Below are 14,780 nucleotides of genomic sequence, written 5' to 3' on the forward strand. Positions count from 1 at the left end.
AAAGAAATGCTTACTCTGTATAGGAAGCTTTGTCTTTCATTTTATGAGTATTAAAAAAAATTTCCACGTGCTAGTAATAGAGCTTGAACTCAGGGCCTTAGTTTTCTTATAGCTCAAAGCTGGCACACTACCACTTGAGCCATTGCTCTACTTCTGGTGTTTTGGTGGTTAATTTGGAGTCTCACATGCTGAGTGCTGGTGGCCCAGGCTGGTCATCTTAGCTACTCAGGAGTCTTAGATCTGAGGATCTCAGTTGGAATCCAGCCTATGCAGGAAGGTTGTGAGACATTCATCTCCAACTACCTAGTAAGAAAGCCATAAGTGGCACTGTGTCTCAAGAGGTAGAACATTAACCCCGAGCAAAAGAAGCTCAGGGGATAGCACCCAAGCCCTGAGTTCGAATCCTAGGACTGCCTCAAAATAAATGAATAAATAAAAATCTCAGACTTTTTTTGGTCCATTTTCCTTTTATTAATTTTCTGTTTATATGGTCCCAAGGAATGGAACCCAGGGCCTAATGCATGTTAGGCATGCACTCTACTACTAAGCCACATTCACTGTCCTCTCAGACATTTTTCTTGCCTGAGCTGGCTTTGACCTCAATCCTCGGATCTCTGCCTCCTGGGATTACAGGTGTGAGCCACCAGTGCCAAATTGGCTATATTCTTTTTTATTTTTTTTTCAGCTATCACAAAAGGAAAGAAAAAGTTACCTTTTTGTTTGGAACTATCTTGAAAAAAATTAGTGTGGTTAAATTAGTCTCAGAGGAGACATTTAATTTATTCCCTTGGTAGTTGCCCAAAATGGTTCTTTGGAGATAAATCTTCTGTTCCTGGGACGTTCACTAGCTCTAGAATATAGTCTTGCAGATGCTAGGATGCTAAGGCAAGGCCTGAATATGGCAGGGGAGTTGCAGATTGGTTTAAGGGTTGGGTGGGGATAGCAGGAAGGTGCCTGAGCCCAGGCATTGCTTGTGTTCCACAAGTCTAGGGGGAATTGTGCCACCCTGACAAACCTGTGCCAATTCACTCCCTGGCTCAGAAAGACTGGAAGTGACTGTGCCAGCTGATTGAATTAATGTCAGCCATTTACAGGGCTTTAGCTTATAGATGTGATGGGGTATCCTGTGGTGGTGAATGTGTTCCTTATGTGAGGCAATCTTAGCACTCCAGAATCTGATTCATTTCCAGGAAATCCGTCCCACTGGAATACTTGAGCAATCCATTGGCTTTCTTAGGCAACGTTCAGTTTCCTCATCTGTAAAAGGATGAGGAAGTAGTAATACAGTTCACTGGAATTTTAAAAAAGCATTCATTTTGAGGGTTACTGGAAATGACCTGTTCCTAGTGCTCAGCATAGTACTTAGATGTGTAAAAGAGACACTATCTGCTAGCTAGGGTCATTGTGTGACACATAGAAAGGCACACATTCAGCCAGTGCTGATGGCACATGCCTGTAATCTTAGCTACTCAGGAGGTTGAGCTCTGAGGATTGGGGTTTGAAGCCAGCCAGCTCAGGAAGTTCTGAGAGACTCTGATCCCCAGTTAGCCACCAAAAAGCCAAAAGTGAAACTGTGGCTCAAGTGGTAGAGTACCAGCCTATGGCACACACAAAAAAATCTAAGAGCACAGGGTCCTGAGTTCAAGTCCCAGTGCTTAAATACAGAAGGAAAGGAAGAAAGAAGGCAGGAAAAAAGGGATAGAGGAAGGAAGAAAAGAAAGTCATACATTGTTCGTTCTGAGCACATCATGTATGGAAACACAGATGTGAATATACACACATGTGCATGCACACACACATATACACGCATATATGTGTTCTCTTTAGACCTATGTCTAGAGTACAAATACATCTACAGCAAAGCCTATCCATGCATTAAACATTAGTAATCTTTAATTTTTTCTTTATTTGCTTCGTTCCCAAAGGAAGTGATTTCATTGTTTCATCTCTACACATTAATTTTGAAGTTTCTAGTTAAAATATATATCTTGAAGTCTTATCTTTTCCTTTCTGATACTCCCAAGGATTCTTTAGGGTGACCCTGGGGGATTGACTGTTCCATAGGCATTACCTCCTGGTGTCACCAGTGAGGGTGTTCTTGAGGACCCATTAGCCTGGAGTTGTGCAGGAAGTCTTCCTTAGGGATGGGGTCAGGCCCGGGGCTCCCTACGCGGTGGTTATTCTCTTAAAGTCATCTGTTTAAAAGATTAGTTTCTGCTTACCCCTACCACTTTTCCCATAACTACAGTGCAAGCTTGCCCTCCAAGACAGTGGACCTTGTCTGTCCCGTCCTGTAACCCCCTTCCCCTCCCCAGTCTGCCCAGCTCCTGGCTCCGCGCCACAGCATGAAACTTAGCAGGCCCTTTGCCAAGATGGTGGATGAAGAGGTGACTTGGTTTTTGTGTGTGAGTATGTGTAGGGGTCGTGGGCCTTGAACTCTGGGCCTGGGTGCTGTCCCTGAGCTCTTCAGCCCAAGGGTACCACTCTATCCCTTGAGCCACAGCTCCACTTCCCCTTTTCTAGTGATTAATTGGAGATACGAGTCTTACAGTCTTTAGTGCCCCCGCTGGCTTTCAACTGCAATCCTCAGATCTCAACATCCTGAGGAGCTAGGATTACAGGCCTAAGCCACTGTGCTCAGCTATGACTTTGTTTTTAATGTATTATTTATAAAAAAATATTTTAATTATCTCTAAGTAGTTGCACAAAGGGGTTTCAAATTCAACACAATTAGTGAGCATACTGCATCTTGATCCATGTCACCCCTTCCACCATTTTCCCCCAGCCCCTCCTACTGGCTTCATCCTCATATCGGTACATGGAATATTAGGGCTGTTGAACGGGTGAATGTTGAGGTGTTTTGGTTGCTATTTTGCCCAGAGTCAAGAGGTGGTGTTGCAGTGGGGCTGTTTTGTTGCCATGGGGCTTTAACTCTTTTGCTCAAGGCTAGCCCTCTACCACTTTGAGCCACAGCACCGCTTCTCGATTTTGAGTGGTTAAATGAAGATGAGTCTCATGGGACTTTCTGCCTCACCTGGATTCGAACCATGGTCCACAGATCTTAGCCTCTTGAGTAGCTAGGATTATAGGCATGAGCCACTGGTGCCCGGTGTGGCTGTTTATTGTTAGGTCTCTGCACAGCCTCTTCTGTGGCTTTTCCTCTCTCCACGATACTCAGGGTTGAGGAGGCTTCCCAACCCTGGACATCAGAAACTTGGTAGTAGGCAATATTTGACCAATATCAAGGAGCTGTGGTTTTGCCTGATACTCCTGAGGCACCAGACATTGAATCTCTACCCCCATTTGCCCAATAACCTATGCATATTTGCATCAACAGGTGTTTCACATGTTTCCTGAATGGTGCAACTGGCTTTTGGCCACTTCCTCTGTCAGTCAAACGGTCCATGGACAGTTTCTTTTTAGTTTTTGTTTTATGGTTTTGGTGATGATCTCTCCCTTAAGTCTCAGGGATATATATATATATATATATATATATATATATATATATATATTCTTTGGAACTTAAGATTGTATCTAACAGTACTCTTATCGGCCACCTCTTTTTTTTTTTCATTAGTCAGTCATGGAGCTTAAACTCAAAGCCTGAGTGCTGTCCCTGAGTTCTTTTTGCTCAAGGCTAGTACACTACCATTTTGAGACACAGCACCATGTCCCGTTTTTTTGGTGCTTCATTGGAAATAAGAGTCTCATGGCCTTTCCTGCCTGGGCCGGCTTTAACTGTGATCCTCAGAACTCAGCCTCCTGAGTAGCTAGGATTACAGGCTTGAGCCACCAGTGCTTGGCTGCCTGCTGCCTCTTTGTAGAGAGAAAAGCTAGATGTCTTCCACTCAGGCTCCAAGCAGATACTTTTTGAGCTGTCAAAATGTTCCCTCAAATTGGGGGAACATCTTTCCATTGTTTGGCAACTGTGGTGCCCAGTGTGCAAGCTCCTAAGGCTTGGTCTGTGGAGTTCCTGCATGCACTTGGTGTCTCCGGTGACCCTTGAGTTCACATGAGGTCCCCTTCAGTGGTATGTTCCTTTTCTTTTTCTTTTCTTTGCTTGTACTGGGCTTTGAACTCCAGCCTTGGAAACTGTCCCTGATCTTCTTCTCTCTCAAGGCTAGTGCTTTACCGCTTGAGCCACAAGTCCATTTTTGACTTTTTGGTGGTTAAGTAGAGCTAGAGTCTCAGCCTTTTTCTGCCCAAGCTGCTTTTGAACCTCAATTCTCAGATCTCAGCCTCGTGAGTAGCTAGGAAAACAGACATGAGCTGCTGGCACTCAGCTCATAATATGTTTTCTTTTTTTTTTGCGGGTCATGGAGCTTGAACTCAGACTTGGCACTGCCTGAGCTCTTCAGCTGTAGGCTACTGCACTATTCTTGAGCCAAGCCCCACTTCCTGTTTTCTAGAGGTTGGAGATAAGAGTCTCAGGTCCTTTTGTGCCTGGGCTGGCTTTGAGCCTTGATCCTCAGATCTTAGCTTCCTGAGTAGCTAGGATTACAGGCATGAGCCACCACACCCAGCTCTCATGATATTTTTTTTCATACATTTTGTATTGTAATTAATAGAAGGGTTACATTATATTCACCAGATAGAAGGTACATTACTTCACAAATATTGATACCCTTTCTCATATCATGGTCCCCATTTCCCTCCCCTGTCATGATATTTTCTTTAAGGTAAAAGTAGAGATCAAAGCCAATGATGGCAGGAAAACATAAACTGAATCTTTTCTCCCCCTCCTCCTCCTCCTCCTCTTTTTGCAAAACAGGAATGGAGAATGTAACTGTTTAATTCTTTAAGTAGTTAACAGATTCAGTTGCTACAGTTTTTAAATGTACCATGTAAGTAGGGGCAAGGAAGAGTTTCTCTCCTGTACATCTACAATGTCCATGTAGTTCCCCTCCCCCCTTTGTCTATATTTCTTGTAGGAAAGAATCTTGAATCTTTACTGTTAAGGTTAGTTTTGCGCGCGGGGAGGAGGGGGTTGGGGGGGAGGGAACTACTGGGTCTCGAACCCAGTCTGTTTTGTTTTTTTTTTCCACTAAAGGTTGATACTCTACCACTTGAGCCATACCTCCACTCCTCCACTTCTGGCTTTTTACTGCCTAATTGGAGCTAACATTTTCTTCCCAGGCTGTCTTTGAAGTATGATGCTGAGCTACTAGTGCCTGCCTTGAAGATTATTCTTGGTAGCATCTTAAGCATAGCTCCAAGATGCTAATATCCCTCTGGTTGGGGGGCGGGGACTTCCACCAATTCCAGAATTGACACGGGCCATTTGCCATTCTCAACTCAGAATTTCAATGCATGAGCTGTATAGGTGACTTTAGCTAATTGGAGCTTGACTATGGTATCCAATGTCTGTTGCACTTGTATTAATAGGACTAGGTTTGGGTTGTTGAGGTAGATCTTTCTTTTACCTTTTTTTTTTTTTTTTGTACCTGGTATGTGTCCCATTCTTGAAATCTTATGGTTAGGTTCTCTTTCAGGTTGAGGTGATTCCTGTGACTGTTCAGTGCTTTCTGACTTTTTGACATGTGGACTCTCTTGACCAATGACTTATTGGGGGGAGGGGACATGCTTTGAACATGTGTCTGTGAGACTTTCTAGACCTTTCTCTTCCCCTTTTCAAGCATTTGAGTTAGAGATAAGAGTCTCACTGACTTACTTAGCCCAGGTTGACTTTGAACTGTGGTCCCAGGATCTCAGCTTCCTGAGTAGCTAGGATTTCAGGTGCAAATCCATTTTGAATAAGGATGATGATCTGATTTTTGTTAGCCAAGTAGGCATGAGCAAGGGGTTGGAGGTGGGCTTTGTTGGTAGAGCATTGACCAATGAGTAAAAGCACCAGGTACCAAGTTTGAATCCTGGTCTCATACCTAAAAAAAGTATCATGAACAAGAAATGAATTTGTACTGGGGAGAAAGTCATGAAGATTGTGGATTTGCTCCATGGCTAGTTTCTCTAGCCTAGTATATTTATAAATCCCCTTAGATTGTTTCAGTTTTTCATGAAAATCTTAGATTTGTATAATTCTTCCAACTAAGCAGAAAATATTTTTCCATTTCTGACCTCATCTCTACAACACAACGATAAACATAAACAGCACACATTTTCCATGGGGGTGGGGCAGATGAGGTTAACCACTCCTGTGTTCTCTTTGATGATTTGGAAAAGTGTAATTTTTCTGTTTCCTTTATTGTCATAAGCAAAAAAGTTATATTGTGCATAAATGAGAATGTCAGTGGAAGAACCAAAAGACAATATTTTCTATTTTACTACTGTTTTATATGATGGCTCATCTTGGAAGAATTTAACACTTTTCCCTTAGGGTGTGACTTTCTAGACTATATAGTTTTGTTTATTTATTTTTAGCCTGTCTTGGGGCTTGAACTCAAGGCCTGGATGCTGTCTCTGAGCTTTTATGTTCAAGGGGGGAGTGCTCTGCTACTTGAGCCACAGCTCCATTTTTGGCTTTTTGTTTTTTTGGTGGTCAATTGGAGATTGAATCTCATAGACTTTCCTACTCCAGGCTGGCCTCAAACTGAAATCATCAGATCTCAGCCTCCAGAGTACCTAGGATTACAGGCATGAGCCACCAGCATCCAGCAGATATTTATGTTTTATTGGATGGCCCATCATGGAAGAGTTAGGGGGTGAATGTCTAGACTATGTCTGCCTTGATCTTTGGCAACTGTGAAAGGCAGTCACTTTGAAGGGAACCGGAACGAGGCACAGGAAGCTGTAATCCCACACCCAGGAGCCTATCATTTGGCCTCCAACTGAGGGTTGACAGAAGAGGAAGAGGAACATGTACCATTTCCTTTGGGAGGACAGAGGCAGCAAGCTTGAGAGGAAGAAGGAAAGGGAGTAGGAGAGGAACTGAGGGGGAGGAATGGGGGGAGAAGGGAGAGGGAGAGAAATACATATCTTTGGCAGAGGAAGAGACACACAGTGGTGAAAGTTGAGAGCTGTAGAGGCAGAGACCCTGTATTCCAGGTTCTTCTGTGTAGAGGCTGTGTTGCCTTGTGTAAGTGACTTGATCTCTCTGAACCCTCCTGTAGGATAATGATACTAGCCCTGATTTCATAAGGATGGATAAAATGAGCTGGAAGCTCGGTGCTGGTGGCTCACACCTGTAATCCTACCTACTCAGGAGGCAGGAGGTGAGGATCGAGGTTTGAAGCCAACCCCAGGCAGAAAAGTCTATGAGACTCTTACCTCCAGGTAACCACTCAAAAACCAGAAGTTGCACTGTGGCTTAAGTGATAGAATGCTAGCTTTGAGCACAAAAAGGGTCAGGGACAGTATCCCAGGCCCTGAGTTCGAGCCCTGTTACCACTGCCCCCCCCCCCCCCCCCCAAGATGGAAAATGTGTAGCTCTCAAAACAGTATATAGATTGTGAGCTTGGTAATATCAGCTGATCCTAATTTATTTTTATTCCTTTCTCTCTCTCATTAGTCTGGTCCAGAACCTCCCATCATCTCTCATTTGTGATAATTAAATCATCTCCTTGCTCGGCTTTTTCATACCTATTCTTCCTTTTTTTTCTTCTTTGTGCCAGTCTTAGATCTTGAACTCAGGGCCTGGGAACTATCCCTGAGCTTTTGCTCAGGCTAGTGCTTGACTATTTGAGCCACAACTCCACTTCTGGTATTTTTTCTGAATTATTGGAGATAAAGTCTCACAGACTTGTCTGCCCAGGCTGGCTTCCCGTTGTGATCCTCAGATTTCAGCCTCCTGAGTTGCTAGGGTTGCAAGCATGAGCCACTGGCTCCAAGATGAAATTAAATGTCAACAGGTCCACGTTAAGGTCTTCCTCATACATTCTTGGACAGTGCAATAGCATTGGAAACATGTTTTGTTTTTGACTGATTTTAAAACAAAGCAGATGGATCCAGAGTGGGTCCAGGAGGGGGCGCCTGTGTTCCTTGCCTCCCAGCCCAAGTGTGGGATTTGCACCATCTGTGACCAAGTTACAACAGAGCCAGTAGAACACACACAGTCAATGTCAAGCTAAATAGGTATAATAGTGGCATAGTTTCTGTCCTCATTATCATATTAACTCACAAAATGGTCTCTTCATCTGTATGGAATACATAATTACTGTGGCTTTGGCTGTCAGATATTGTACTTTTTATTAATGTTTAATTATTTTTGATGCCACTACTGGGGCTTGAATTCAGGGCCTGAGTACTACTCTTTAAGCTATTTTTTTTGTTCTACTACTTGAGCTATAGCTCTACTTCTGGCTTTTTGGTGATTAATTAGAGATAGGAGTCTCATGGACTCAGCCTCCTGAGTAAGTAGGATTATAGGCATGAGCCACTGGCACCCAGCCTCTCTGATGCTTCTAAAACTTGCACATGCAACTAGACACCTTGAATCTTGATAAAGGGTAAAAACAGCTACTCATCACATTTTTTTTTTTGGTGGGTCATGGGGCTTGAACTCTGGGCCTGGGCACTATCCCTGTGTCCTTCAGCTCAAGGCTACCACCTTACCCCTGGAGCTACAGTGCCACTTCTGGTTTTCTAATGGTTAATTGGAGATAAGAGTCTCAGGCTGGCTTTGAACTATAATCCTCAGATCTAGGCCTCCTAAGTAGCTAGGATTACAAGTGTGAGCCACCTTGCCCCACCTATGTTTTCTTGAAACAAGCAGCAGTAATTACTGGAGCGTAAATGTAAACAAGTTAATGTTTATCAACATAAATGTATTTTTTAAAAGCTTTATCTGGGCATTTTGGTCCTAGTCAGTATTTTATCCTAGAGTCAGGATCATGTCCTCTTTGAAAAAGTAAAAGCCTTGAGTCACATTGAATGACAGATTTTGAAAGATGGCATCACTTAGAGTCAGCCTTGTATGTTGAGAACCATCACACGTAGTGCCCCTCCCTGCCATCAGACTAATAAGATGCTATTAATTTTGCAGGATAATCGTATTCACACATCTAAGTACAACATCCTCACCTTCTTGCCAATAAATTTATTTGAACAGTTCCAGAGAGTGGCAAATGCCTATTTCCTTTTCCTTTTGATATTGCAGGTAATGTTTATGTTGTAGTTTATTGTTATATGTTTAGTAAAAGCATTCATGTAATTTGATTAGAAAGTAATTTACTAAGCTACATGTTCATGAGTAGGTAAAAATCATCCTTATAAGATTTTGTGTATATGTGTGTGGGGGGGGAGGAGGTAGGAGGAGAAGGGGGAGAGAGGGAGAGAGGAAGACAGAGGAAGAGAGGAAGAGGGGGTGAGGGGAAGAGAGGGAAAGAGGGAGAAGAGAGAAAGAAGTATGGGTTCTGGGGCCTGGGTACTGTCCTTGAGATTCTGTTTCTCGAGGCTAGTACTTTAGTGCTTGAACCATAGCCCCATTTGTGGCTTTTGTATGTGTGTGTATGGTAGTTAATTAGAGGCTAAGAAGGACTTTGCTGCTTGGGCTGGCTTTGAATGGTGATTGGCAGATCTCAACTTCCTGAGTAGTTAGAATTATAGGTGTGGGCCATCAACACTTGGTGACCCCCTCCCCCCTTTTTTTTTTTAACAATCGAAGAGTTTCACACCAGTGTGTGTGTTTCTCTTAGGTGGATGGCTTTAGAAGTTCTGGTCCAAGAGAATGGACTTGGGAGTCAAAGAGAAAAATTTATGTTCTATCATTGTGCGTTCTTGGCCCGGCTCCTTGACCTTTCAGCTACATCATTTATATAACAGGACAGTGGTGCCCAGGGCTGCACAATGTCTTACTCTGGGTACCAGTCTTAATGTAGTCTGTTGCATGTGGTGGAATACAGGCCCTATGTGGCTTGTACAAAGCAATTTTAGACAACATTAAGCTCAGCTTTTCTAAGAATCAGATGGCATGGTATATGTCAAGTACCCAGATATGTATCTGGTACAGAATAGATTACTCAAAATATCTATTTTTTTGAGGGATGAGGGGGTTGGTGTCAAAAAGGAGGAAAACTGGAAAGTTGAGAAGCTAAAAAAAGAAAAAAGAAAAGCAAAAGATGATAGTTCCTAACCTGGGGAAAGGCTGCTCTATCTGGGAGAAAAGTTAAGCTTATTTAGCTTCTTGGTTTAGCTTTTTCTTTTTTGGGGGGGTGGGGGGTGGTTAGTTGTGGGGCTTGAACTCTGGGCCTGAGCCCTCTCCCTGAGCTCTTCAGCTCAAGGCTAGTTAGTGCTCTACCACTTGAGCCATAGTGCCACTTCCAATTTTCGGGTGGTTAATTGGAGATTAGAGTCTCATGATCTTTAGTGCTCGGGTTGGCTTTGAACCACAATCCTTAGATCTCAGCTTCCTGCTTCTAGGATTACAGGCATGAGCCACTGGCACCTGGTGCTTTGCCATTTTTATGTTTTCATCAGGTAGTCTGAAAGCTGATGGAATAGTCCTCTTGTTCCATGGGTCTTATGATTAAATGGAAACCCTCCACAGCTGTAAAAATAATTCAGTATAGCCCTATTTTTTTCCTGTCAAGTCTTACAGGATTATATGGCAGAATTTAGAAGATATATTTCTTATTAAAAATAGACTTAAATGATTTGAAATGGTTGTTTCAGCTAATTCCAGAAATCTCCTCCTTGACCTGGTTCACTACCATCGTCCCTTTGATCCTGGTTATAACCATGACTGCTGTCAAAGACGCCACTGACGACTATGTGAGTATTCTCTTACCAGAGTGGCCAGAGGTGGCATTGTGGCTCAAGGGGTAGAGTGCTAGCCTGGGCAAAATGAAGCTCAAGGATAGCACCAGAATCCTGAGTTCAAACCCCAAGTGTGCTCTTCCTCCTCCCACTGCCCCACCCCAAAATGGAAGACGGAATTCTAATAGGAATTCTAAATGAAATCCATTCTGTTTATTTCCTCTTTTTTGTGGGGGGGGGGGCAAGCGTCCTAAAATGAGCAAGTTATAGTTGGATCCTAGATAATTGCTTGTGTCCTCCTCTCCATAGCTATCTGTCTCTCTGTCGATGGCTTAGGTATTGATTCTCACTTAGGCCACTCCTCTGAGTTTGTACTCATATTTTGCTGTTTATTATTATTATTTGCCAGACGTGGGGCTTGAACTCAGGGCCTGAGCACTGTCCTTGGGCTATAGCCCTACCACTTGAGTTACATCACCACTTCTGTTTTTTTTCCTATGTATGTGGTACCGAGCAATCTAACCTGGGTTTTCATGCATGCTAGGCAAGCACTCTACCACTAGGTCGAACTGCCAGCTGCTGTTTATTTTGGTGGGTCATGTGGCTTGAACTTGACCTGGGTACTGACCCTGAGCTCTTCAGCTCAAGGGTACCTCCTACCCCTGAGCCTGGGTGTTGTCTCTGAGCCCTTATAGCTCAAGGCCACCACCCTACCCTTGAGCCAAGCGGATAAGAGCCTCTGGCCCATCTGTGCCCTTCAGGTTTCAGCCTTCTGAGTAGCTAGGATTATAGGTGGGACCCACCACACCCGGATTTTTTTTTTTTAACCTGTGCTTTTGAAGTGTATTTCTCACACATAGTATATAGTTGAGAAATACTTTAAATACAACCTGGAAAACATTTGCCTTTTAATTGGTGGGTTTAACTTATTTATGTTTAATGTTACTATGATAGTGATTAGGTTTAAATATATTATCTTGCTATTGGTTACTGTATGACCCATTGGTTGTCTTCATTGTTTTGAGATAGAGTCTCATTTATATAGATCAGGCTGGCCTAAACCTTACTATCCTACTACCTCAGCCTTTGGCTTTTTTTTCACTTAAAGCTAGTGTTCTACCATTTAAGTCACACATCTAGTTCTACCTCTGTTCTGGTTCTTTGGAGATTAGAAACTCTGGGATATGTCTGCCCAAGTTGGCTTTGAGCTGCAATCTTCAGAGCTGAGCCTCCTGATTAGCTGGAGTTATAGTCATGAGCCACCAATGCTCAGCTTATCCGGCCCAATTTATATTATTATCACTTGTAGGATTCTTTGACTTTTATTTACCATTCTGTGTTAGTGTGTGTGCCTGGCAGAGAAAAATAAGATCAGGGTGGGCAGGATGTAGGAAAAGAGATCTAACTGAAGTGCTCTATAGATTATGATAGTGATACAACAATTTGAAGGTAAACAAAAAGCATGTTGCCATAAGATTACAAAGTTATGAAATCACAATTTCATGTCTTCTGAAACCACGACCATGGTCAAGTAACTGTACCTAATTTATCCTCTTATTCTTGCTACTATTGTGTCATTACTCTGCTCATCTCTAGTCTGTCCTATCTGATCTTGACCACTCATGTAGAAACTCTTGTTTGAGTGGCTGCCGATTGCCTTCTTCCAGAAGCATATGAGATATGCTGAAGTATACAAAAGTATGATCGCTTGGGCATCAAACCTAAGTCCACACCCAACGGAGCTCAGTATTGCACTGGGATTTTGATCAAACACACCTGATACTTGCCAAGATCACAGTTAATAATGAAAAGTTCCAGAGAATGAGAATATATGTCCATACATATAGTTTCTTGACTTTAAAGAAAATCTGGGGGTTGGGGGAGGGAGATGGGGACAAAAGCATGAGAAGGGGTATCATTGCATGAGAAGTAATGAGAAGTAATGCACCTGCTACCTGACAAATGTAATTGTAACCCCTCTATACATCATCCCGACAATAAAAAAAGAAAATCCATTAAAAAAAGAATGAATGATTCTCCAGCCAAGTATTGAGCACATATGTGAGAGAAATGGAAGCCTTCATTCCTGGTTGAAGTCGTCAAAATTCGTATATGGTTTCTTTCTCTTAGACTGTGTAGCATAGAAAAGAGCATGTCATGTCTTTAGAAGCAACTCAACCTGTAAGAAGTAGAGCTGCAATTCTAGAGTCCTTCCAATGGTGACCTTCCAGAATGGGATGAGAGAAGGGGGGGTTAGTTCAGCTTCAGAACATGGAGCTGGGTTTGAAGGAAGTCTAAACTATGTTCTTATTGGATAGATGGCAATGTTATGCAAAGAGATTGAAGTCAAACATTGTACTGTCCCTGCTTGGGTTCACAAAGTATTATCTGAAAGGCTTTCTCTCTACACGATTTGATTTTGCAGTTTCGCCACAAGAGTGACAATCAGGTGAACAATCGACAGTCTGAAGTGCTCCTGGATGGCAGGTAAGAAATGCATTCTTTGGATTATTAAGATTTCTGGGGCTCGGATTGGGTCTTCACAGTAGGTGGTTTATTTTTCCATTAAGCAGGTTTCTTTTCCCCTTTAATGCATTAAGAATTGAAATACAGTGCATTCTATCTACATGATTTTTTTTTTTTTTGCCCTCAAGTCATTGTGGATTTTGATGTCAAATTTCCCTTTGTGGACTAAAGATTTATCTTCTGGGCACTGTCCCTGAGCTCTTCAGCTCAAGGCTACTGCCCTACCCCTTGAGCCACAGCCCCACTTCCGGTTTTCTGGTGGTTAATTGGAGATAAGAGTCTCATGTTCTTTTGTGCCCAGGCTGGCTTTGAACCACGATCCTTAGATCTCAGCCTCCTGTGCCACCTGCACCCAGCTACATATAAATTTCTAAGTGTCAAAAATCTAAATAAATGTTTGAATACATTTGATATATACCATGTTTATCTGAAAAAAATATATGTATATGTATATCAGGTTTTGTCTGTAGAAGTAAATTTGGTGAATGGTAAATTTGGATAACAATTCAGAAATATGGCCAGTAGCTCTTTCAGACAACTCTAAAGAAATTGTGTCTTTCCATGTTAGAGGCATGTAGGCTGATGGTCTATAGATCTATTTATTTATTGTTGGTCCGTGGGGATAATTTATCTAAGAAGAGGACCAGTATGATTGTTCATGTGTGACTTTTCCTTCTCGATTTTATCTGTTAGTCTTACAGTGATGATTATGACTGGGTAGTGTGGTTTGAACTCAGAGTCTGGACACTGTTTGAGTTTTCCACTCAAGGTTGGTACTCTACCACTTGAGGCACAGCTCTACTTGTGGATTTTTGCTGGTTAATTGGTGGTAAGAGTCTCAGATTTTTCCTTCCCAGGCTGGCTTCAAACCATGTTCCTCAGATCCTAGCCTCCTGAGTAGCTAGAATTACAGGCGTGAACCACTAGTGCCCAAGTGAAATTAATTTTTCACTCCTGCTAATGACTTAAAAGCATATCTAAAAGTTTCATTCTGAAGAAATTAATTTCACTTTCCTAAGTCTAGGGTTGATTATTTCTAGCACATCAGCTTTTCAGTTGCCAACTGGCTTCTTGCTGCATGTGAGCTGTGAAATTGTTACAGTTGTTATAAATGCTTTTCCATTGTAATTATTAGGTTGCACGGATATAAGTTTTTTTCAAAGGTCAAATTTCTAAAGGGTGACTAGTTCTCTAAATGAAGTACATCTTGAAATAACAGGAAATTATAACACCTTTCAAATCTGTATATATTGGGTTTTAGGTGGAATCATCTAATTTCTTTTGAAAGTTTATCTAACCCAGATGTTAGCGACTCTGTTTCTCCTCTTAAAGTTCTTTCAAAGAACCCCCTCCCACAACAGCCTCAAGGAGCAAGGTACAGATAATTGCAGGAGTTTTGTGCAAAAGAAGGAGAGAAGATTGTACTGAACCCTTTACTAAACCATAGAGAATATCGGAATCTTACATTTTCCTTCCTCAAAAGTCTTTAAAAAAAAGTGTGCATGTACCAGAACGTAGGTTGCTACTTCGTGATAAGAGTATCGCAGATTTTCTGGCCTAGGCTGCCATTGAACTGTGATCCTCAGAGTTCAGCTTCCCTAGTA

At 42.3% G+C, this 14,780-nt stretch overlaps 1 protein-coding gene across 1 annotated transcript in view; it reads left to right on the plus strand.

Annotated features, from left to right (window-relative positions):
• Atp8b4 (ATPase phospholipid transporting 8B4 (putative)) overlaps positions 1-14,780 on the plus strand; it is a 142,249-nt gene that overhangs the window by 31,453 nt on the left and 96,016 nt on the right. Inside the window, exons 5-7 of the mRNA XM_090358436.1 lie at positions 8,939-9,052; positions 10,567-10,665; positions 13,076-13,137. Of these exons, the coding sequence (XP_090214562.1) occupies positions 8,939-9,052; positions 10,567-10,665; positions 13,076-13,137 (275 nt within the window). The remainder of the gene's footprint in view (positions 1-8,938; positions 9,053-10,566; positions 10,666-13,075; positions 13,138-14,780) is intronic.

The sequence above is a fragment of the Megascapheus bottae genome, chromosome 25 (genome assembly GCF_031878675.1).
Source record: "Megascapheus bottae isolate mThoBot1 chromosome 25, mThoBot2.hap1, whole genome shotgun sequence".
NCBI lineage: Eukaryota > Metazoa > Chordata > Mammalia > Rodentia > Geomyidae > Megascapheus > Megascapheus bottae.